This window comes from Manacus candei, unplaced genomic scaffold (genome assembly GCF_025592945.1).
Source record: "Manacus candei isolate 608988 ecotype Guabito, Panama unplaced genomic scaffold, ASM2559294v1 h1tg000017l, whole genome shotgun sequence".
Lineage (NCBI taxonomy): Eukaryota > Metazoa > Chordata > Aves > Passeriformes > Pipridae > Manacus > Manacus candei.
In genome coordinates this window covers 23,032,192-23,058,047 of record NW_026138065.1, presented here as the reverse complement: position 1 = coordinate 23,058,047, position 25,856 = coordinate 23,032,192, and the positions used below count along the sequence as shown (strand labels likewise).

General features: G+C 39.9%; 1 protein-coding gene across 1 annotated transcript in view; it reads right to left on the bottom strand.

Moving 5' to 3' along the window:
- RRP15 (ribosomal RNA processing 15 homolog) overlaps positions 1-12,281 on the bottom strand; it is a 30,008-nt gene extending 17,727 nt beyond the window's left edge. Inside the window, exons 1-4 of the mRNA XM_051782997.1 lie at positions 12,208-12,281; positions 8,598-8,872; positions 6,675-6,772; positions 5,644-5,842 (exon numbers count right to left, since the gene is read on the bottom strand). Coding sequence (XP_051638957.1) covers positions 5,644-5,842; positions 6,675-6,772; positions 8,598-8,872; positions 12,208-12,271 — 636 coding nt within the window. The 5' untranslated portion in view covers positions 12,272-12,281. The remainder of the gene's footprint in view (positions 1-5,643; positions 5,843-6,674; positions 6,773-8,597; positions 8,873-12,207) is intronic.
- Positions 12,282-25,856: the final 13,575 nt, after the last annotated feature.

Genomic DNA, 25,856 nt, shown 5'->3' with positions numbered 1-25,856 from the left:
TCATCACCTCAGTAGATACAACAGGCATTTAGCATCCAAATTCTCTTAAGATATCTGTCCTCACTGATCACATACTATCATATCACATACTAACGCATTGTAGAAGACAGCATTAAGCTGGACTGTGCATGACTCATGATGACAAAGAAGGTGTCACTTCTGTGAGAACAACTGTCAGGGTTGCCCTCACATCAGGCACCAGGATGCTGGGCTGTGTGCTTGGTCCTCAGGTGCAGGGGGAAAGAATCTGTTAGGAACATAAAACAGGAAGAGGATAAAGAGAGATAGATGGGAGCAAAGTGCAAAATCACAGTCTTTTTTCCTTTCTGACTTCTGATCAAGTATTTGGAAAAAAGAGAACAGAAAGGGAACTCTGAGTATAAAACACAGGAAAAAGGGTTAACCTGGTGAAATACAGCCCATCCTTAATCCTCTTATCTGGAGTTGAACTCACGGTGTCAAGTTCTTGACATCTATCAATCAAATACACATTTAAATATTGACAAATATTGACCTACATTCCCACATTAACACAGATGTGTGTTACCAGCTATGGCAACAGATAGGGAACTGAGCTTGCACATCTTAAAAACCTAATCCTGTTGATACCCAAACCGTTTAAGTCAATACGTCTTCTAAACAGTAAAAAAGTAAAAACATCACCATCCAACAACTTCTAATACTTCAAAACAACTCTTTACCTTAAAGAGCATAAGGACTATAGGATATAGCAAACTGGTGGCAGGCTACACTGCATTTGTCTCTACGAATAAAAAGCAGCATACAGCAACTGAGCTAGTCAGCAGCCTTCTGGTACAAAACCAAGAAACTAACTTAAAAGCATCAGCTCCAAACATACAAGAGGTGACTTTCAAGAGTATGTACATACATTTGGGAAAAAACAGGTAAAAATGCAGCATCCAGAGGAATCCAAATTAAAAGTTTCTGTGCACGTGATGGGAAAACATCTATTAAAACTGGGAGAACACATCTATTATGGCTGCAGCTGAACTAAATTAATACTTGGCTGCCCCCTCAAATCTGCTGGAATACATGCATGCCTGGTTACTCCTTCAATTTGTTCTGTAAAACCAGCACACAACATTTGTAATAATAAACTTCTGCTACTCTGCAATGCCATTATCACCTAAGGAAAAAAAGTTTCCTTTTAAGATTAAAAAAGATGTTGATACACCTTATCAAATTTCTAGAAATCATCTCTGCCTTTATCCATACTTCAGAAACAAACTATTTCCTACAGATAGTTAAAGCAATTGTTCAGACCATTGTAACTTCAAACAGATTTATGGATGAAAATAGTATTATTTTCTGCCCTTCCTCCCCATTTCTATGCTGTGGAAACAGTGGGGAAAAAGCAGAACACGCTGATGGCCAGTACTCAGGTAGCTGCAAGAAAAAGAAGGCACTCTCACAGTTTTTACACAGACCTAACATTTAAGCTGAAAAGCACATTTTATATCCTCATTTAACTTGAAAAATGAAAGCTCCAATGCCACTTCTTGTATCCCAGTAAGAACAGCAGTCAAAGTCAAGTGTAGTACTCCTCCTGCCCTTGAACAATCTTTAAACTACTGCTTAAAATTAGTCTTATGAACACAAGAAAAATCTATAGTAAACCTGACTCTAATCACTGTGCTTAAAAATTACTTACCAACCACTAGGAGCATTTATAAAATATGCTTCAGGCAGAAGGAACTTTTCTGGAAAAGCACTTTATTTCAAATCCCATATGAGCAATAGCTGATATGAAATAGCACTTGTATTCTTCTCCACTCATCTTCCTTCCTATCAATAAATTATTTTAGAATAGGTACTATTTTGAGACCAATAACCAATTTTTTCCAGATGTCATCACAACACAGGAAGCAAATTGTACCTTCAGGTCATGTAGGAGCACACTTACAGAAAAATTACCTTACAGAATCTGGATCATGGTTACTGAAGTAGGCCAGGAAATCCTGCTCTTACTTCCACCATTGAAATGCTCTGTCACAGATCTGGTGTAAGAAAACTTACACGTTGAAGCAAAATCATGCTACAAAGGCCTAATTGAAAATGAAAGGTTCATGAGTTCAGGTTATGCTTGTCATAAAGAGTATCTGTAATGTTCATGCCAGTTGTTTATATGTCACTAGAAAAATGTTTTACCACACAGTAATGCTTTACAGGGAGTAGCACAAATGACAAGCAAAAAGTCAAGATGAAATCTGGTACTGAACAACCCTGTTGTCCTGACACACAGTAAGGGAGAAAAGGTGAGGCTGCTCTGAGAATGCTAACTCTGAAATTCTTTGTTTCCTTACAATTAAGATTTCAAGACCTCTTGTAATTCACTACATCAGCCAACGTATCTGCGCAACTGTAAGAGATCAGAAACTTCATTCAACCCTGGAAGCAAAGGTACTTCCTCAGAGCACCCAGAAATTTCTTCAGGACCTAAAGAAAACAAAAGATTCCTGCAAGGAATCCTTTACTGCCACTACCTACTTTTGTATTTCTTCCATAGACATAAAGATGACCTCAGCCTTCAGGGTTGGAAAAACAGCATCTCTGATAGGTACCTTTTCTAAACCTGTGGTTTAATAACATTTCTTACAATGTCTTACAGGTGGGAAGCTGCAAGATACGACCAACACGTACTGAAATGAAAAATTGGTCTGTAAGGATTGTGTTGAACAAGATTGAAAGCTTTCATATCTGCCAATAAATGCTTCCCAAAAAAACCCACCCCAAAACTTAAAAAAAACCAACTAACACGTAGGATTTTTTTTAAAAAAGAAAATTATTATATGTTTCTCCCACACTGCAAGGCTTCAGACAAGGTGGTGAGGGGAGGAATATTAGATGATCTTAACCAGAGGCAAGCATCATGCACCGTCCCTTGGAAAAAAAAACAGGATAAAATATTACACAAGTCAGCTGGCTCAGCAAGGATTAAGAAATACCTTGATAAACAGCTAATGATATGAAAGGCAAAGCTTTTGGCTCCAGCTCAGAAAAGTAATTACTCCCATCTGGGCACACGAAACCCCAAGAAGGGCTACAGTTTCACAAGACGAGCACAAGAAAACTTTCACAGCCTTGAAGCCTTTTTTTCGCAGTTACATTGGTGCTAAGTAATAATGAGGCCAATGACTAAAAGTATACAAGACTATAAACAACGTTCTCAAGAGCACAGGTTACCTGCCCTTCCCATCAATGTCTGAAGCTGATAGAAGTAGAGAACCAAATTCTGCTGCAGATGGGCCTTTACAGAGCATTCAATTTCTTTTTCTCACACAAAAATATACTTGACTAAGAAGTCAATCAAAACAGAGCTTTATAAGGGGTTTCTTCAACCATCCCTGACATCTGGAAGAAACCACCAAACTTTCAAAAATACGCAGCAAATTCTGCATTTAAAAAGTACTGCAGAGTAAGAAGAAGCATTAGCCCATTCCCACAAATACAGTCAAGTCTCCTGTCACAGCACAGGGCTTGAGTCAAGAAGGGTTTGCTTTCACTGGTGAAACTTTATTCTGCTATTTTTCCTGCTGACTGCTTGTTTCATGTGGGTGGGGTTGTGTTTTTATTGTTCTGGACTGCATTTTAATTGATGGCAGAATGCCTGGAGTTTGGGATTGGCATCTCTTCCATTGTTTTTGTTGAGATAAATAAATACATTTCACCCCTCTTTTCTAAAAATTAAATACACGCTATACTCTCAAGTGGTAAAAAGAAAGCAGGCTGCTAGAAAGAACAAACCCACAAAACAAACAAACAAACAAAAGCTTTCAGATGGCATAAACAACTACCAAACTCCTGTTGCAAGGAATTCACTACCAAAAAGCCTCATCCCTGCTTACTACCCTCTGATAAACCCCCAAAGACCAAGAAGCAGAGCTATGACAGTGGAGGCCAACAGTACTGTTCAGTGGCTAAATGTCTCTGTAATTCTAAAGAGAAGACTGCAGATCAGATTTTGGCCTCAAGCTCAAGCATTAACTACCAAGATGGGAGCCTGCTAAACGAGTAAGATATGTTCTCAAGAGAAAATAAGGAAGATTAAAAACAGCTTGAAAAGGAGTTATTGAAGAGATTGGTTCAGTATTGAATGGAGAGTCACTGAAGCAGAGGCAGCAAGGAAGAGAGGAAGAGGGGTGGTCTATCTAGGCAGACACACTATTTAAAAAATCCAACCAAAAACCTCTATCCCTGTCCAGTTTTTGTTCACAAGCAATGTGAAGGCAGCATCTACACTAATAGTCAAACCCAACACTAACCAGCCAGCCTCTAAAGCATCTCCAGAGCACTTGAATGGAAATATGCTCTTACTGATGCTGCCAAAATAAGACTTTTTTTTTACAGTATAGAAACATTTGCAATCTACGTTTTCTGACCTACTAATTAGAAAATTGTCCTGCTACAATCTGACACAAAAGAAAACAAAGGTCCTAGTTCTTGCTCAGCTATTGATTCAATGCTGACTACAACACTAGTTGGCACTGCTATTGTTCTGATATTCTGCTATTCCAGGGGAGGAAAAAAAAAACCAAACAAAAAAAAGAGAACCACACACATGCATGCCCCCCCAACCAAACAAGCAAGCTGGAATTATTTAAGGAGAAATAAAGTGTCAGCACCAAGCTAAATTGTTCTCATTATCTGAAGAATTTAAAAAATACTTTAATATTACACTTGCATGAAAATTGTATGAGCACTTCATGCTAGGCAGTGTTTCAGCATGTTCCCCAAGTGCACACAAACAAAAAACATATGACAAACTGTTGTCTCCCAACTGATTAAAGTATTTCTTCCTGGCACAGAAAAGCACTTAGTTAACTGCTGTGAGTCTGGGCCAACAGCAGTATTCCACCCACTACTGAGCACAGAGTTCAAACCTGAACACAAATACGCTTCAAAAACGTGCAGCTTCTGAAATACGAGAGAGAGTACGTCTGAGGAACTTGTTTTCAACCCTGAGCTACTTGGTGAGCTGAAAGAATCACTGAAGAGTTGGACAAGTCTAACTACACCACGTCTCAAACACGTTAGAAAAAGTGAAGTGTATTTCTTTCCAAAACATCGTAACAGCAACGAAGCCACATCAACCTAAATACACATACAGAATCAAGGAAAGAAAAGCCTACATATAATGTTTAATATGTCTCTATTTCTTTCTGTTGTGGTATTCACTTTGTACAGCAAATCCCTTCAGTTCCGGATACCGCAATCATCCAAAGGAAGTGAGTTTGACATGACTAAACTCTGGGTACACACAAGTAGTACAGTCTAATACACTGTGTAAGATGAAGAGCCTCCATGTCTTTAACAATTTTTAAGGAGCTATTATTGGCCAAATTCCAAATGTCACGACCCACTAAAATCTAGCAGTTTGTTCCATGCTTGATGCAAAACCCAAGGAAAAAAATCCTATATTTTTTTTTAACATACACCACTTTGTATTTTGATACTCAAAATACAGAGAAAACAGGCTAAGAGCTACTTGTTCCCTTGCTAAGAAGTCTCAAAACACCCCAGCCATTTGGATCACAGCTGTTATGAAGAGCAGGCACATTAACAGACAGTAACTATACTGAGAAGGTATCTTGTATGCATTTTCTTCTCACAGATGAAGCCTACCTCTTTACATTTTGTGGCCTTTCCATCATTCTTGCCTCCTTTAGCACCCTCCACGTTTCTTAAAACGTTGATGAAATCTTTCTTTGAAACAGAAGACAGCAGTTTAGCACGCCGCCTGTCAGAGCTCCCAGCTTTCTTCATCTTCTCATCAATGTTCTTTTGGTGCGCCCTGACAGCATTAAATAATTGTACAACACCTCTGGGATAGGGGAAAAAACAACAGAATAAATTTTTTAACTCAAGTTCCTTTTACAGAAATGAACCCCCTACCAAAGCAACTAATTGGTGCAGATGCTGGACAGCTTCTAGCTCCCCAGAATGGTTAGTGGGAACCTCAATTTGGTTAAGAAGTAACATTTGCTATAATGTTTACTCCTCCTTTACAGGTATTGCTAGGAACCAGTAACAAACAAATCCACACATAACTATTCAGACCCTGAAGTAAGCATAGTAACTTGGCACTGAAATCAGTACATGAGCATGTTTCATCCTCAGAAGTACATTACTCGTCCTACAACCAGATATTAAATTCTTCAGGCAAGATCTCAAGGGCAGCTGAAGTAAGGGGACAAGGCAGAGGAATGATTAAGGAGGCAGACACAGGCAGTCCATCAAGGTGTTCAACTAGTTCTGTGACACCAAACTACTGCAACACTGAACAGACTGAACTTTACAGCCATCAGTCTGGTGAATCCTCTGCAGAGAAGCAAAAAACCAGAACAGTAGAAACAACTGTTCTGCATTTTTAAGGCATTAAATTAACAAAATGATGGGATTCAACAAAGCACTCCTGTTAAGCAAATATTAGATTCCCATCTAAATTTTTACTCTTTCATAAAGCTTCTGAAATCTTTTGCTGAACTTGATACCGTACAATGCAGACCTGTATATAAATCTCTCGGCTCCTGGAAGTCACTTCTTAAGAGTTCAAACTGATTGGAAACAGATTACCTGCATAAGCCTTTTCTTCCCCTTTTCCTCCTCTTTTTGATATACATATATTTAAGGAAAGCATTCAGAAAAACTCTTACCTTGTGGCAATTCTCTGAAGATTTCTTTCTTTCTCTCGGTCTTTGACAACATCTGGCTTCACTCGGCACATCATTTCCCATTCCCGCTTTTTATCGAGCTGCATTATAAATATTGTTATGAGAATGCAGCACACACTGATAGAGTATGTAGCAGGAAGAAAAAAAAAATCTGCAAAGTTCAGTTTGGTTTGAGGGTAAGGGGGGCTCCAATATGGGGCTGGACAACAGGTCTGAGGTAAGTCTCTTGCGTTGACACACCAGGGCCCACAGTCAAATCTCAAAGAATCACCTGCTTTCAGTGACAAAAGTCTAGAATAAAAATGCTTTCACGCTAACTGCCGTGAGCAAGGAAATTATTCAAAGACCGCTTTCAACTCCAAGACTCACAAGCTGATCACAGAGAAATTCATACATAATAAAATCCTGTGTCTACCAAGACAGGCACATCACATTTTGAGCCTTGGGAATTTGACTTTCCCCACAGAATTAATCCCAGTACAGCTCTGTGACCAACAGTGAGGCACATCAAAGACTGCAACAGGCAGAACTCAAGCACCAGGAAGAGCACCAAGTGTCCACCAGACAACAACTCATGTACAATACTGATTTTTGTCTTTTTCTTTTGAGTCTCTGTTTCAAAACCAAACTGATGCATTTTCCATTACCAGTGGACACAATATCACCAGCTTTGTTTCTGCTAAAATAGGAGACCACTGTATTTCACAACCTCTGCTTCAGGAGAAAGGTAGTGAAATTTTTTCTTCCCCTTTGAACAATTTAATAGTGTTCTAGGCCTAGTGATGTTCCATTAAATCTGTTTTATGCAAGAAGTTTTTAGTGGAATTTCAGAGTCCTTATCTTTATAATTCCAGGCAAACCACTATGAATTTCTGAGTTTATGACCATGTTTTGGCCTTTGATCAAAAGAACTGCCCTATCCTACCTTTCATCAGCAAGCAATCAGTGGAAGGCAGAGTGCTTTCAAGTTTTCCTAAGGTAAACAAGTCAGTTTGGGGACCTGTAGCCCACCTCTGTTCTGCAGTATTCCCACATATTTACTGGATGAGAACAGGTATTTAGGACAACCAGAACCACGCAGATGCTGTACTGAAGCATCTCTGCATTTAAAAGGCAAGCTGTGGCCCAACCACAGCATGTCCCAAACTGTCAGGTGACTAACCTGGCTATCCCACTGAAACAGAACCGGTAAGATGAGACATTAGTACCATTAATGTATTTGTAGCCTGAAGGTAAATCAATCACAGCCTGGAATTAAAAGTTCCACTAAAGACACAAACAAAAGACTTACTTGCCAACATAACTTTGCTCTCTTCATAACAGGTTCAGAACCAGAAGCTATTCAGGGAACAGACACAGTTTTCTACAGTAGTAGAAACAGTAGTTTCCAGTCAAGAAAATCATTGAGGAGAGCAAACAAGTATTCACAACCGCATCAATAGTTACTCAACCTAGAGGCCTTGATTTCGGATGTTGTGGCATAATTTAAATGAAGGAAGTTTTCTTCTTTTTCTCCCTCTCACTTTTTGTGATACAGAACTATTTCGACTTTTAATTCTGACCACGTGAATTTCACTCCAAACTAACAACGGAATTAGAAAACCAAGCTTAAAGCAGCTGCTTTCACCCTCTCAACAACAAAAACACCTTAAGTCGACAGACTGGAACAGTCCTGCTGCCAAAGATCAGCCTGCCTGATGACCCAGAAAATGCAGTAAGGGAAAAAGCCCTACACAGCATGACTGGAAAAGTAAAAAAATTGAAGTTATTTGACATCACTGTGGAAGAGAGATTCCAAAACTGAGATAGTCTCAGAGCACTCTCCCAAATCTCTGCTGAGACTATCTTGCATGTAGTAGCCCACCTGACTATGACTACATAGGAAATACTGCATCTTTTTCTCACCTTCATCCTCTTTTCCAGCCTTTCTTGTTTTTCCTTTTCTCTCTCCTTCTCCAAGCTTTTATTCTTGGACAAGATGGTGGACTTATTCTGTGGAATCTTTTTGTTGAGCACTTTTGCCATGGCATCTGCCCAGCCTGAACTTGGGCCATCTTTGGAGGTTGTTGCCTCTTCAACCACATTGCCAGGGGCTGCTGTTTCATCTTCATCATCACCATCCAGAGCTTCATCTCCTGAAGAGTAGCTGTCTTCTGGGAGTTCTGAGCTTAACTCAGAATCTAGGGATCAAAAAAAATAAATTATCAGGAGTTCTTTTTCTGGTAAGGATCCCTCACTGGTGCAATTTGCTCCATATGTAAATGTTATCTGAGTCCAGGGCCACGTACTGCTGCACATGTAGTGTCACAATTACTTCCTCAAGCAGGCAAACACCATCATAATGAATTTACTAGAAACTATGCAATGCAAGTGCTTGCTTATCTCAGTAATGATTTAAAGTGATTGAAGTGGATGGTTAAAAGGGAAAAGGTAGCCTTGGATATTTTTTGTTAGAATATGAATATTTTTATGTTTAGGGCTGGAATTGTGGGGGAAACCCCCCCCCCATATTTCCCAGTTCAGAAATTATAATTTATAAATGCATATACATACATATGTGTATGTATACATATGTGTATGTACACACACACATACAAACTGCAACAGTGACATCTGGTGTTTGAGTGCAAACAGCCACAGGGATTAAACTGAAGCTGGGAGGGCATTCCTTATGTGAAAGAAAAATCTGCCCAGGGAAAACAATGCCATCAAAAATACAATTATCAAAGTACAGTGAACACAGGGGAGACTGTTTTGTGAAATGCAGAATCAAAAGAGTCATCAGGTACTCAAAAGAAACCAGAGGCACTAAGGTCTTCTGGCATAAGTAACTGTTCAAGTTCTTCATACAGAAATAAAACACCCCCAAGTTTCCTTACCCTATGAGCCCTTCAAAACAAAACTAAAGGAGCTGAAGTGACAATATTGAGGTTAGTAATCAAGCAACATCAAGAGAGCACAGAACAGCCAACTAGATGGCACATCAAACACATGAATAATCTGCCATTTCCCTCATTTGTCTGTTCAGTGTGTCAAATTGCAAAAATTAAAGTCTTTAATGGTGCATATTAACTAGAATGAAATGGGCTGCAAGTTTAGGGTGGGCTAAAATTTGTTTGGTTATTTCAGTGGACCCACTTTATCACATAATGAAGAGCACAGCATACATATTTCCTGCCACTATTAACTACTATTCCACTAATATTTGTGTCATGTGAAATTTTAAATTAATTTCCTTATATACAACTTTCAAGGGCACAAATCAAGTGCTGGACAGAAGGAGGCTAGTTTCTGACCCTGCCCAGTCCCACTAGCAAGGGGCTAATTTCCCACCAGTTGACTCACTTTCATCCATCTAGCACTCACACTACTTGAAAAAGAGTACTACTACTACTACTACTACTACTACTATTACTGCTGCTGTACTCACAGTACTACTGAGCCAAGTGCTTTACTTTGTAAGCACTGCTATATGCCATGAACTACCTTTATCAATTAAATCATTAAGAGAACGAAGTCAGGACTGCTTCACTAGATCTGTTTTCTATAAAGCCATGCAGACAGCTATTAATGATATTCCCCATTAATCAACTGTCTTTTTAATTACTTAGCAAACATAAACATACACTCTGTTGCCAGACTTATTCATTATTCTGCCTTCTCCATGTGCCTTTTTAAACCAGAAAAATACAGCCTGACATAGCAGCAAAACAGTGGCATTAATCAATTTAAAACAAAACCTCTAATGCCCAGGCACATTTAGAGGCTCGGAGAGCATTTAGTTACCATCAGAGACAGGAGTAAAATTATATGTTTACAAAACAAATGTGGAAGAGAAATAATTACTGAGTACTTAGTCATGATCTAGGTCAGGATGACTTTTACTAGCATCAAGGTGCACACAGTGTTGTGTCACACTCCACTTGAGATAAATAATGGGTTTGGTTTTTTTTTCAACAGTCCTTACTATAAAGTGGAAATTTAGAAGCTGCAGATATGTTCAACACATTCACTAACTACTTAAAGGCATCCTTTTTATCCTTTTATATCCTTTTAGATATCAGTATGTTTCCATATCCCGAGTTCCAGATTAAAAAAAAATAAATTCAAACCACTGCATATGAAGAAGCTGGTGCATCACCACAGCCTGGTTCCTACAGGTAAAATAATGTCAACTTTTCATCCCTAGGCCTTGTTCATGCTAGGATAACACTATCTAGTTTTTAAACAATGAATCAACCCCCACTTATGACTTTTTTATAGATACAAAAGCTAACTACTAACAAAAGTCCAAAGGTGAATTCCCCAGTTGCTTGACAGTTAGCCATAAATAACAGATCAGACTTATAAAAAGGAAAATTGCAGAATTATGTATTCATTTCCTTTACATAATATTTTCTGCCAGTAAAATAGGAGGATAGTGCTGGATAATACCAACATTTTGCTTTCAACAATTACAGAGAGATTAACAAGGCTTCAAGGACCAGCCTTAACTTACTCTTTTACATGTCAGAGTATCAGACAACCATGAGATAAAGCAGAGGTATTTCAAAGTAATTTAGACTAGATTAACTCTATCAGAACTAGGACCTGAGGCTCTGTTCTGAACTGCAAACCTTAAAGCCTGGTACAGGTTTAATGTAAAAAGTCTTAATTGTGTGTGTGGGAAATGCACATTTCCATACTTTACTCTTCTAATATTGCTCAGTGATGAAGGTGTAGACGCACAGTTAAATATAGAAAACATTCCAAAACGAGCTCTGAAAGAAGCTCTCACACAAAGCTTTCCCTTGGGTTCAGTTTTGACCCTCAAAGCAAACAGAACCAGTGTGACCTACAGCTCCAAACGGCCACAACCTTGATTCCTCCCAGAATAAAGAAAAAAAAGTAATCTAATTACAAGATACAATTAAAAAGCGATCACAACTAGTTAGGTACACCCTCTCAACTCACAAGGAGGCAAGAACGAGCGCAGAACTGTGCGTAAAGGATGGAGTACGAGTGTTTGCGCTCTACTGGTGAATCACTACCTTGCGTGTCCCACGGATTTACTTCGGGATAGAAGCAGATCCCGGTCTGGCACAGACACGGAACTTTTGCAACTCTGCACAGTCGCTCCCCCCGCTCCCAAGGAAGCAGCGAAAGTTATTTTGGTGGGCCCAGGGAATTAACCAGCTGCTGTCGGTACCCCATAGCTGAGTAGAGAAGGGCAGGAGCTGAGGGCAGGACCAGGCACGACACCGGGCACAGCGGGAATGCCACCCACGGGACCCCCGGCTGAGAAGGAGCTTCAGCACGTGGCTGTGCCGGGCCTGAGCCCCCATCCCCCGCGAAGACGGCTCCAAGCCCCGGCCCAGAGTTCGGAGCGGGGGGGCTGAAGGGCCTCGGACCCACCGGCGGGCTCGGACGCGGCAGAGAGGAGAGGCCGCCGGGGCCAGGGACGGCCCACAGCGGGGCACACAGAGGCTTTAGAAGAAGAGAGAGACCCACGCTCCGACCCTCCCGCCCTCGTTACCGCTGTCCGTGCCCGCGCCCGCCGCCGTCCCGCGCCCACGTGGGCCCGCCACGGCCGCCGCCATCTTCCCCGGGGTCCGGCCAGCACCGTGCTCCGGCCCGGCCCCCGCGCCGCCAAACTGCGTTCCGGCTCCAAAGGTTCCGGACGGATGGAGCGGCGGCTTCCGGGGCGGGTTGGGGAGGAAAAGGGGACAGAACTGAGCTGATGAATAAGGCAGGGAGCGCCGCCCGTGCTCCTGCTCCCCCTGGGGCGCTGCCTGCCGCTCCTCCAGAGCAGGGCAGAGCCCAGCGAGAGCCGGGGGCCGCTCCTGTTCGGGCTGTTCGAGCCCTCGGGGGCGCCGCCGTGGGGTCACGGAGAGCGGACACGGACCGCGGCCTCGTGGGGCCCGAGTGCGGGAAAAGGTGGAGAGCGCCCTGGGAAACCCTCAGACCCAGCAAAGCTCAGCCTGGTTCACAGAGTCACAGGGACCTTTAGCCCTGCACGGGGCCATCCGCAGGAGCCACACTGTGTGCCCGAGAGGTTGTTGGCTTCCACCTCGGGGAGCCAGTGTGGGTGGGCGCAGCAGCGATAAAAATAAATAAATTAGTGTTCTGTTTATGTAGGTTGCCTGGTGGGAAGAGGAATTTGGAATCTCCACAGTGCTGATGTCCCCAAGGACGCTTAGCCATGCTTTCAAACATTCCTTTAAGGCCCAAAAGGAGTTTTGTCATGGGGAGGATTGAAAAACTGAAATTCATCTTTCATTGACTTTTCAATCAGGGGAAAAAAAAAAAGAAAAGAAAAAAGACAACTGACCATTTACTATATCCCTAAATGTTTACCATTTTCACACTGATACCACATACTTTCTGAAGTCATTTTTTCTACACTAGAAAAAGATTTTCTCAATCTTTAAGGTTGGTCTGCCCTAGCTGGTATCTGTGGAAGGGATGAGCTCAAATTTCCTTGGACACCAAGTGGGCCCCAGATAGGGTAGGTCATGGACCTTTTGTAAACAAACCACAGGTCTCTGGGATGGGCTGTGCTGTTAAACTTCACTTGACAATTACTGTATCCACCCAAACCATGCTGATCTAATGCTTAGCATAAGTAGTTTAGGTCATAGATCACTGACTATGCTATACATTCTTTTACAAATTTTTCAGATTAAGAGTTTTGGATGCTAGAAGTTTTTGCAAGCTCCAGTTCATGTACTGAAATCCCTTTCTCTCAATGGTAGTATTTGTTGTTGCACTGGGTGTTCAGAAGAGCACACTATCCCCCACGTGTAGGGAAACAAAATTTCTCATACCTTAGGTTAGAGAATTTCTTATCTTAGTAACACTTATTTTCTGTCACTTCACAGCCAGTGAACGGACACACAGATTTTAAGACCAGACTGTAACACTACCAGTCATCCAGTTACTCAATTGGAGGCATCTGTAAGAAGTATATCTTGAAAAAAGCACCACCTAAAACACCAGAACTGTATAAGAAGCAAATCTTCTTAGGCAACCTCTTACATAAAGGTGCTCTAAACTAAACAAACAAAAATTAGTTATCAAGAACTGCTGTTCTTGTAGCAATTAAATGTGCTGGTAGGCAGAAGCTCAGTATTCCTTGGAGCCCTAAAGTAGTGCAGTGCAAACAACCTTTGACATTGCAAAGTACATCTATAGATATGAGCGAAGATAGAAATGTGTCTGAGAAGATTTGACCCAAACACTTGCTGTCTTACATCATAATTATTAAGCAAGATCCTATGGATGAAACACTGCACTGCTCTGCAACTTTGCTGACACCTTAGAGAGCCTGGATACATGAACAAGTATTAAAATAAGGAATGGTGGCTCATATTGTAAATGAGGTGCAAGGCAATGCTTTACCTGGCTATTACTGATCTTAGACTAGTGGATTGATTTTAAGATGACTTGGTTGCTTTTTTAAAGCTCAGTTATCTTATGGTGGTGCCTCCAAATTACTACCGGAGAAAAATGTTACATGCAGCGTATTCCTCAGTATTTTGCAGGTTTTAAAATCTTAAAAAATGTTTCTAATTTTCACATCCTGTATTTTTGTGAATATTTTTTTGTTGTTGTTGCAACACTGCACAACAAGTGACCTTTGTCTTTGTACTTCTGTCATTCCACATTTTTTTCCTTAATGATGTGGGTTGCAGCCAAGATAGCAAATTTTATTTTGCTCACTCAGTATCAAGTGGGAAAATTAGAGGTTGGACAGAGGTCAGAAAATGGTGACAGAAATTCTTACCTGGCTGGGGAAACAGTTTCAGAGGGAAAGATTATAAAGGCTAAGTAAGTGTGTCTTGGTTAAGTGCTGGCTAAGGACAATGGTACTGGACTTCTGTTTCTGTCATAAGCTGTCTTGCAGAGCAGAGCTACTTGGAAAGAATTTCAGTCTAACTCATTGTTACAAGCAAAGAGAAAACTCATGCTGAAAAATTTGGGCCAGTGCTGTGATTTGCAGAGTAAGAAGGAAACTATAAACATCCTCATGATGTGTAATGAAGAGGCACAAGCACTACAGGAGATGTAATTCCTAGTGTTTTACGCTGTAGGGCTCAAATCCTACCGTGTCTGCCAATAATAAGCAGTAACCATTTGGTCAAGTCTGCTATGTGATGATAAAGACACTTGCCATTTGCTTGGCATGATTCATCTCTGAATCATGTTGCGTCAGAAGGGACACTGCTAGGAGAAGGTTATTAAATTGCATAGACAACAAGCTCTTTCAGTATGGCAATTACAGTCCTCATTTCCTAGAACATGCACCTTATTGAACATGTCTTACTCGTGGTAGCATATTTGTCTTGGAAATATGTCAAAATCTTCAGATTAAGTTCTGTAATGGGCTCCAGTAAATGACGGGTCTGAACCTTCTTCCCTCAGACTGAATTAACAAGTCACATCTCTGAGAGCATACTTCTCTCCACAAGCATTATCCCAAAGCATTTGTCAGGAAATTTGTTGCCAAACCTCATTTCAAATGACTGTCATTGTCTCCCATCACTCTGGCCTGAATGTTTTTCTGTACTGAAATTGTGGTCTGAAGAACACTGGAGATACAACTGGCCTACAAAATCTTTCCAAAGCAGACAAAGCAGCAGTTACCTCCCAATTTATCATTATCAGCAGCAGCTGAAGAGGAGCAGAGGCACAAGCTGACATTCTGCATGTACAGGTCTATAGTAAAACCATGGCTAATGAAATAGTGCACAAAACTTTGACCCATGGATGCAGCAGAGCCATGGGTCTGGCACAGGAATTTGCAATCCTAACTCTTTTTTAATAAGATTTTAAATGTGAGGTTTTTGTATTTTTTTTAGCTGAAAGTTTAAATATCAACAATACTGGGAAACAGCCCAGTTAAAGCAGTTACTGTGTATTCCTCATTACAAAGATAGCAGCAGCAAAATCATAGAATGATAGAATGGTTCAAGTTGGAAGGAACCTTAAAGATCATCTAGTTTCAAGCCCCCTTGCCATGTGCAGGGACACCTTTCACTAGACCCGGTTACTCAAACATCCATCTAATGTGACCTTGAGCACTTCCAGGAATGGGAGATCCACACTTCACTGGGCAGTCTGTGCCAGTGCCTCACCACCCTCACAGTGAAGAATTTCTTCCTAATACCTTATCCTAATACCTGCTCTCAGTCAGTTTGAAGCCACTACCCCTATCACTACATGCCCTTGTGAAAAGTCCCTATCCAACTTTCTTCTAATCCCTTTCAGGTACTGAGAGGTGCTACAAGGTCTCCCCAGAGCCTTCTCTTTTCCAGGCTGAATAACCCCTCTCTCTTGGTCTATCTTCATAAGATATGACAAGTAAAGACAAAACCTCCCTTTGGTTTCTCTTTGGAGTGGTAGAGCTCCTTTCTGTCCTGATCTGTTCTAGAATTGCAAAGAACACATAGATCCCAGCAACATGCTAAGCAAATGACCGACATCTGCTGTATGCCTGTTGTCAGTTTGTCTCTGGGAGAGAAGTTTGCACTTCGACACAATGCATAAACACATAGGAAAACGTGTAGTGGGTTTATGTAAAAGAAACCAAGGTCAGAGAAACATACCTTGTGGTTAAGCAAGGTAGTAAAAGTTTTGCGCTATCCTTATTTCTTGTAGAAAAGTACTCCACAGGCTTGTCTCATTCTATGCAAAGGAACTCTTGCCTAGGCAGACAGGATTACTGTGCTGGTTTAAAAGTTAACCAGCAGGGGGAATGAACTCAACTCAAAGGAGAGATTATAAGTCAGAATAACAATTTATTAAAATAATACAGTAAGTACAATAATACAAACAAACAATTGGTCTCAACCCACAAAAACCCAAATGTATAACCCAGTGCCCTGGGGCATGAACAAAGTGGTGTTCCTTGGGCCCTGTTTGAGTCCAAAGTAAAGGGAGAGGGGAAGAACCTGCTGGTGGGAGAGCTGCTGCAGTCTGGCCAGAACTGGTGATCGCAGTCCAGTGGTGGTCTAAGTCTGGTTGAGAGCGATGAGATGCAGCCGTCCTCTGGATCCCACGAGTGGGTTGAAAAATGTTCCAAAACTCCAAGATTATATATCCTCCAGTTCAGGCAGGAATGTTCAGTGCTCCCCTCAGGGCGGGGAGTTCACAAAGGGTGTGAGGACAGAAACATCCTCCTATCTCACAGGCCTCTTAACACCTAGTTTATAGCCTGAGGAGTCAGGCTCTATGGGCAGAGGGTGCGAATAGTCTATTGACAACAATAGTCTAGTTTCTGGGAAATGACATGGAAGGCTATAGAATACAGTTTTGGGTCACACCCACCATGATGAACTGATCTCAGCTGTCCTAACTAGGACAATTACCCTTCCTAAAAAAGTTCAGTCATTCTTAGTTATCAGCTGTGATCTTCATCCCAGAGTGTAACCTCTCAGATATCCTGGGTGCAGGCCACCAAAAGCCTTAAAGACAGGAGTTCAGTTTTGACTTAATTGGATAGGTGTGGAAGTAAACTAGAGGCCTGCTGCCTCCCATGGCCTTTGGATCAAGTTCTTCATGTTTAAATTTCAGTAGAATAGAAATGAAAAAAATTATATAATTACAATAATTACTAATGTAGCCCCTTGTTCTGTTCTAGAAATTCTTATGGGCATCTGTGAGAATTGAGCATTGTAGCATCCCTCACATATTCCTGTGGCATTATCCTCAGCTTCCCAAGGCCTTAGTATCCCAACTGAACAGCTTTGTGTTTCTGATCTGTCCAGCTGTGTTTTCTTTTCCACCTGTCCTCTATGGCTGCTACTACCACTCTCTTCCCATCCCGTTTATGAATAAATTGCCTTGCACACATATCTCCCAAACAGTTGCCCTTTCCATTCCAATGAAGGCTGAATTCCAAGCTGGTATAATAAAGTTTAAAATCTTTGCCACTTTTGTAGGTCATATTCAGAGCCTGATTCCTGCACTAAGAGAGATCAATAACACCAGATAGGAGATGAGCATGATAAAGCTCTCCAGTGCCCCAAGATTTAAACATGTTTATTCTCATTTCCATTTCTTTGGTTTAGCTGATGCCATGTTTTCTACCCAACTCTGCAGGGTATCTGCAGATGAAGAAAGAAGGGCAGTTCATGAGTAAATCACAGAATACTGAACTGTCATATAACAACTACTGCTCTAATCTCATATTCAATAAAACTCATATAAACTGACATTTAATAAATCATAATAAAGTACTACCTGGTCCTCTGCAAATGTTTTGCCTCATGAAAGTTCTAGTCCAGCTCCCAGCAAGGTCAGTTGGAAACTTTGTACTTCTTTCCCTGTGAATTCACTTGGTCCCTAAGCCTCATAACACCATTTCTGTTGATGCTTTTAGGATGGAGATACAGAAGGATAAATACAACATTTGCAAACTTTCATGACTGTATTTTTTGACGTAAATACCTGTTTTTAGACTTAACTGAATACCTGTGCAATCGTGGACTGAAGATTGATGCTATAAAGAAACTGTGACATTTTGCCCATTGAGTGTGGCAGGTTAGCACATTGTGTATCCATGAAGTGATGCTGGGTAATCTTAAAACTGTGTTTTCCTAACTTCAAGTGCTTGAGTTTGCAACTATCTCTGTTATTTGACACAATTTATTCTGCATGTGGTTGCTAATTGTTATATATCAGCTTTCAACCAATACCACGGTGCCATTTGAAATACATCTTCCTGGTTTAAGCGATAGGTAAGTTTATATGTCATGTTGAGGAGCAATTATTAATTTATCCCACATCAATATGAGAAAATGAGAGATAAAAGGGCTTAATGTACCTGGTAGCTAAATCTTAAATTCTTCTCTGTTTCTTCTTCACTCACTCCATTCATTAATTTATTCAGGCTCAATAATCATTCTTATTCCTATATTTCATAGGAATTAATTATGGTAGTGATGTATTACCTGACATAATCAGGTTCAAAACATGAACCAGTGACTGGAATTTTAGGAATTCATGTCAGATTTTCTCCATTTCATCAATATCTGCATCACAGGAGTTAGCTGGAGTTACAATGAGCAAACGAGGAAAAGAGCTTGTGCCCAAAAACGTGGATTTATGTCCAGAGCAGACTTTAAATGTTTAAGGACTTGTCAAGGAGGGCAGGTGGGAGAACAAAAGAGTCATACTGAATATCATATCCAAATATTTAAGGCTTTAAAGGTGGATGGGTTTATATTTAAATTATTGTCAGCTATATTCATCATATCTGATAATTTTAAAGAATTCTCAGTAATGTCTAGAAAAGAGAAGAAGAAGAAACTTACATATATGAAAAGTCAGAAAAGCTTAGGTAAGCTTAGAAAGTTGCCTCCTGCTCTCTGGGAATCACAGAAGAGACTGTGACTTGAGCCTGTGTGTAGTAGAAGATTATCCAAATGCCTAACACCCAAGCCATAATTAAACCTCAAAGTGTGAAAAAAGTGCCAGAAAAAAGTGACTTAGCTTGTATGCACTGAGGGTTGTGCAGGGACACTTCCTGTAAATTCTGACAATGGGAATGTCCTACAAGTTATAAAGCAACAAAATGCAGAGAAAGATAATTCTGTAAAGTGATTAATTATGAGTAATTTATTACTACAGAATAGTACTTGTTACCTAAATATTTTTAAATTCTGCCTAATTATTACTTCAAATAGTAAAATTTTCCACATCTACTTGTTCATTATTATAGCAGTCTTCACAAAACCACGGGAAAGCTCACTGCAGTGATTTCACATTGGCCATAAAAGTCATTATAAAATAGAGATGCAGAAGGGTTAGCCAAAAACATTATTGCAACTACAAAGCAAAATCTGTATTGAGATAATTGAGGAGGATGAGATAATACTCTTGTACAACGGTGTAAGAGCTAAAGAAACATCACGTTAGACTAGTTTAAAATTTTCATAATATATTTCTTTGAAATGCAAGACAAGGAAATTCTAGTTTTTAGCTGGACTTGACCTTTACTTTCAAATTTGTTTGCACAAGATGAGCAAGTGCATGTATATTTGCTCTTCATTTAATACCAGATTTTGATACGCTTATATCGTATAGCACCTAATTGCCTCAGTTAGCCTACTCCAGTGGGTAAAATTAAATACCTAAAATCTCACTTCAAAAAGCTTCTAAATCCCTCCTTGTCAAAACTCATATACCTGTGAACTCTCAGTGCATGAATTCTCTCCATGAGTTCTTGTAAGCTTGAAACTAAGCCTCTGTGTAATTACCTTGATGAAGCCTGAATACATGAGGTTGCAGGCATGTGAGCTGTTACTAGGATCTGCTACTTGCACCTGAGTGCTGATGAAAAGCCATAATTCTCATATGAGCAAATATTCTGTAAAATGATTAAGTTTTAGGTTTTTTCTCCTGTCAGATGAAACACAATGGGAACTGGTTTACAGTGTTTCCTTTCATACTCTCAGGTTTTCAAGTAATGGTATTTTTTTTAAAAACCTGAACTTTTCTAGTAGTAAGGTCATAAGAACATTTTAAACATAGGAAACTAAACTTTGCATTCAGTTGTATTGTTGCAAACGAATTTATTCCTAAAAATTAATTCCTCTTCCTTCACTCCCTCCTCCTCACAGTGGAAATCATTTACAAATCAGCGAATCCAGCTGATAATCCTTCATCTGGATGAGAACTTGGCCAACAACCATAGTTAAGAGTTATTTAAACAAGGTGAGATCTATCAAGAGTCTTACCATGCCTGGGACATATTTAGAGGAACCTAAACACTTCAGTGAAAAGTGAGTTATGTATGTTTAGAGATGTTGAAGTAAAGGTAAAGGAAGAGATGTCTATCAAGCCAAAAGCCTATTCTGTTAAGAAAAGTGCTGGAGAGATTCATCATCCAATCTATCTTCATCAAGATTTCCTCTCCCTGTGTTCTTGCAACAGGCACCCTTCCAGCTAACACTGGGTTTATTTTTCAAAGTGTTTTAGGAGGCTTTCATCTTTAATGAAAGACAAGTGGATAAATTCCTGGTTCCCCTGAAGTCAGTAACAGATCCCTCATTATGTTCAGGGAAAATAGAATTACATACCGTATTTTGTCCTTGTGCAAAAGTGTAATTACTAGTCATTGTTTGTCAAGTTCATTTTCTTACCTATGAACTTACACTGATTTACCTTGATGATGGAATTGCTAATGGACAAACCTGTTATGGTAAAAGTACTCTTTCAGCTTTCATCTGAATGCTAGCATTAACCAAATTTAAATCACTTTTTTTTTTTTCCCCCTGCAGCTCCAACCGAAATTATTATTGCAAATGAACTCCCTAAATTTCTTTTGATGCAATGAGTCTGGATGTTTGGAATAGGTCTAAGGAAATTATTCAAAGAACATGAGGTCAGAGAAATAAGCTGTACCTTTAATTTCAAAAACAGTTCTGTAAATGTTCTTGGTTTTGTTGTGACACTAAGTCCTACTGAGTAAATCAGGCTCATGGGGCTCTTCAGTCTCTACCTGAGTGACTCTCCCCATGCTTACAGGATCTTCACTTGTTCTACAGGAATGTGGATACCTGGAAGTCCCATGGTGGCAGCAGGAAAAGCAACTTGGCCTTCAATATAGGGACAAAACCATGTAGCTAAATCTGGGATTTGTGAAGAGCCAGAGTAGAGGATTTTTGTTGATCTTAACCAATAGATGGACAGAATGCAGTGTTTTGTATGAGAGTAATTTTTCAAGTTACCTGTCTTCATTTCTGTACTTAAATGTCTCATGCTGGCCTTTAAGAAGGAAAAGAGGTGGTGTGAGGGGTGGAGGAAGTGATGCTGGAGAAAGACTAGAAGTCTGGCAGAGAGATGTACACTTCTTTCGGGTTGGGGTTTTTTTGGGGGTTTTTTTGTTTGCCTGTTTGTTTGGGGTTTTGGGTGGGGATTTTGTTGTCTTTGGTGAGGTTTTCATCATTGTTTGGAGATATTCTTGAATCTGTCAACCTGATTTTTCAAGTGTGAAGATTCAGCTATAGGAAAATAGGAGGGGGTGTGCATTGCTACTTAAAACCAGACCCAAGGTTTTGGTACTGTTGCTAGAAATAAAAGAAAGATACCCGCATCTGTCTGAGAAGACAAATGTGAATCCTACATACATGTGTGAGTTTCTAATGAAGCTCTTTCTTCCTTTAGAAGAAAATGTTTCTGTTTATCTTTAATAGAAATCCATTGCGTGTAGCTATGTAATGGAATCTCTCATTTTTTATTTGCATCTGTTAGCTTTTTATTGCAAATAGGGCTCTAAATCTTACTTTAGAAATGAGTATTGCACTATATGTCAGTGCATGTGCAAAGGAAACCATTAATAATGTTCGTTATGAAAACCTGATCATAAGTGTTTTTAGTCCATTAGCCATTCAACTTTATTTATGTCCTCTTTCAGGAAGAATTTGAAGCCAGAATTCAAAAGATGAAGTTTGAAAAAAGAGCCATACATGAGGTCATAAAAAGCTGTCACATTCAGGATGCTAGAAATTTCTTCTCTTTCTTCAAGGTTTTCAATAACCTTTAGAAAGACAAATGAATATTCACCATCTACTACTTTGCCATCATTAAATTACAGTGCTTTTAGGAAACAAAACTCTGGTGAACCAAGCCAAAGTAATCTGCTAATTTCACAAAATTAAAATATATTGTACCTCCTTGGACTGTTTAAATGTACTGCAGGTAGCAGCTCTTACATAGTCAATCCCTTCCCCTCAAGGCTTACATGACGTATCTTTATTCTTGAGTTTTTGTTCTGACTGCCAAAATGTGTAGATTTCTGATCTCTTTTAGGATAAAAAACTTTTAAAATAAAATACTGGGAAATGTGCAGCCAACTTCTCATCTTCATAGACTTACTCCAACTGACTTTTTTTTTTTTTTTTTATGTATTACTGAAAAAGATTAGGCCCTAGCTCTAAAGTGTCCTTTGGTCCTATTTACAAAAGACACCATCAGGAACAAAATTTTGTACTAAAAAATCCTCATGAGCTAGCTGAAAGCATAATCCTATTGAAAAAGGAAAATGTTTTTTTCTCTTTCAAATAACAGTTTGATATCTCTTGCATTTTTTTCTTTTAAAAATACTGTGGCATTTGCATGATTATCAATATAAAACTGTTTGTAGTTGCTATTTTGTCTGAGAGTAAAATCACCTTGTACCATTGAGATTGGGAAAAAAAAAAAGTTTTCTTACATGTTCCTTGCAGTATAGTTACTGTCAGCTCCGGAGATTTCTTATGTATGTTTACTGTTTTAATGTATCCCTGAAGCTATGACTTGATCCCCTTGCATTTAGAAGTTGTGTCTGGGATTTGAAATGTCAGCAGAAGAGCTGCTCTCAATGCATCACCGCTGCCATAGGTAGTGGTGGCTGTGGCAGCCACTTTGAGGAGCTGCTGGTGTTCATAATTTCACCAAAGCCTCAGGAAAAGAGGCTGTGTGAGAAATAGGGCAGCGTAAGAAAGAAATGATCTCAGCTAATCTGTCTTCATCTTTGGTTAACATAGTAAGAGGCAAGTTGATTGTGTATAATACAAATTATTTTATGATGTATAGGGAGACTTTTTTCCTCTGATTTGCATAAAAATGCAGTAGCTAGCCTGACGTAATAATTTGGCATTCAGTGGTTTTCGATCGCCTAACGCTGAAAGGCTGAAGTGGTTTTTGCATGAAGAATAGGTCACTAACTTCTGAATTAATTTCTGTAGGAGACAATATGGATGCAATGTTTTTAAAGCTTAATTTAGATTCAAATTAATGTGAAGACAAGCTCCTTGAGTCACCTAGTCTTTCTCTGTGGAATCATTTCTAATTGAATGTTAAGATCAAAGTTTAAGTTTATAAGAAAGAAAAACAAGTGCAGATAAATAGTTATTATCTGACATCCTTATGAAAATTCATGACCTGCCGCTTTATCAGAGACCTTTTAAGAATTCTAATTGTGAAGTATGCATAACTATTAAATGGCTAGAGCGCTTCAGTCTCTTGATAAGAAGCGAGTTAAATAATTGTCCTGTTTAACTTGTGCTTGTTAACCTTTAAGGTCAACTAGTTTGAACATACGTTTAATGAAATCCTGGAGCCAGAATTTATGATACTGCTGCTGAATGTTAAATTGGACAATTTACATAAGCAGGACATTAACCTTCTGAGCACTAAATAGCATTTTAGCACTTAGCCGCTGGGGACAATAAGGGACATGTTCTATATATTTGTGATTAGCTTGCCTGGAAACTCTCATGATGACCAATTGGCCTACCAAGTTTAGCAGCATAATTAAATGAATGGACTCAGCCTAAGTAAATTATCAGTGCTGTGTACAGTATATCATTATAGTCCTAAGGAAAAAAAAAGATATGAATAATTTAATATTACATTACTAATTTATCAATGCTAAGTGACTGTGAGGAGGCTCTTTGTAATTCGTTGTTTTAAATTTGATATTTGATTTACTGCTGGTGTGATTAAACTTGAACCTACTTCATTTCTTTATCAGAAATTTATGATAAGAGTAGACTTTTTTCTCAGGGTAATGGATGTTTTTTTCATTTTCTTCATCTTTGACGATAATAGCAAATACAAAGTATTGCATATTGCCAAACTTGTAATTAAGCAATTTGTCATAACAAGGCATGTGTGTCATCTTTTGGCTGGCAGATCTTGTAGCAGATATGGGCAGCAGATCTGGAATTGTCAATGCTCCAAGCTGGAGGAGCAGTGATAGCAGCAAGAGCAGTTTAAGGTATGCTTTTCTCCCTGAGCTGAAAGATGGAGCACGATATCCACATTCTGCCCACTTAGCTATTCTCTTGTGGCAACTCAAGGCTGTATGTTGTAAACAAACAATGTGCATTTTTTGGCATAGGTGCTGTACTTGTTAGGACAATTACAAGTTTTGGGGGATGGTGCCTCTTCTTTGTCCTGTGTTAGGTGGTGCTGCGCAAACATGAATAAGGACATGTTTTGAAGGACAAGGTAGGACCTGAGCTATTTCCCGAGGAGGATGGCAAGAAAGCACCTGGTTGTTTTTGTTCAGGTGGGAGATGCCTTCAGATGGGTGTTACCTGCGGTCATTGTTGTTCAGGCCCACAGGCAGGAGCCACGCTGGTGGGCAGCTGACTTGTGTGTGGGTGCTGCATCTCCAGCCCAGCTCATCACCTCTGCCTAAGAGGTTACCCTTGGTCAGCGGAGATAGGAGTGTGTTCAGAGAACTAGAACCAAGGAGGACAGGATGGAGCTGGCTACCATTTCTGACACTTGGCTGTCCTGCCTGTAGACTGGAAAAGTGCAGTTTTTGCAGATATCGCTGCCCGAAGGCATTGCCACCAGTAAAGTACGTGTGTTACAGTCTTATAAAAAAGGGCACTGAACAAAAGAATCGAGACAGTGATGGGCATATAGTAAATTAATAACTCATGGATGTTTAAACACAGAGACAAAATAGCCCCAAGATCCAATTCTGGAATTGCACAATAAAGCTGTCAGGAAGATGCGATGGCATTGCTGTCCTTCCCTAATGGGATGGAGCAAGGAAGGCTGCTGAGCTCTGCTCTGTGTGCCCTGGGGACTTTGCTTAGAGTGCCAGAGAGGCTGAGAATTGCTAGCAAGCTCAGGTTATGTGCATGTTGGTGGTGTTGGGGAAGAAGCACTCAAAACCTGAGATTTTCCTGGCATTCTCCAATGTCCTACTTCAAGTTCTGCACTGTCCAGTTTCTTTAGCTGTAGAGAAAGGATAACAGTACTGGGTAGGAACTTAGTCTGTTGATGTGCCAGAGGAGTGTAAATTTGACCCACTGGTGAATTCACTGCTGGATGTCTAAGATGTACTCACAGAGTCTAGATGGATTAGATCTTTGTGCTCATTCAGCTACACTGACTTCCCTAGCATCATTTGTTGTGCCTGAGAAAGTCATGGTGTGTGAGAAATACAAGATATAGTTCATAATCCATGGATGTTCCCCGATACTGCCTCATTAAGGAAGAGAAGCGGTTCAAGCTCATGCAGGAAATTTCCCTCTTTTCTATGTATTTCTGGCAATGCATGAGATGGACTTGAATAAAGCTGCTTTTCATTACAGAGGATCAGACTGGTTTCTTAAGTCCTACTTGTTCCAAGTACTTTTGCTAGAAGGGAAAAGGGAGGAAACCTATGAACTCTGG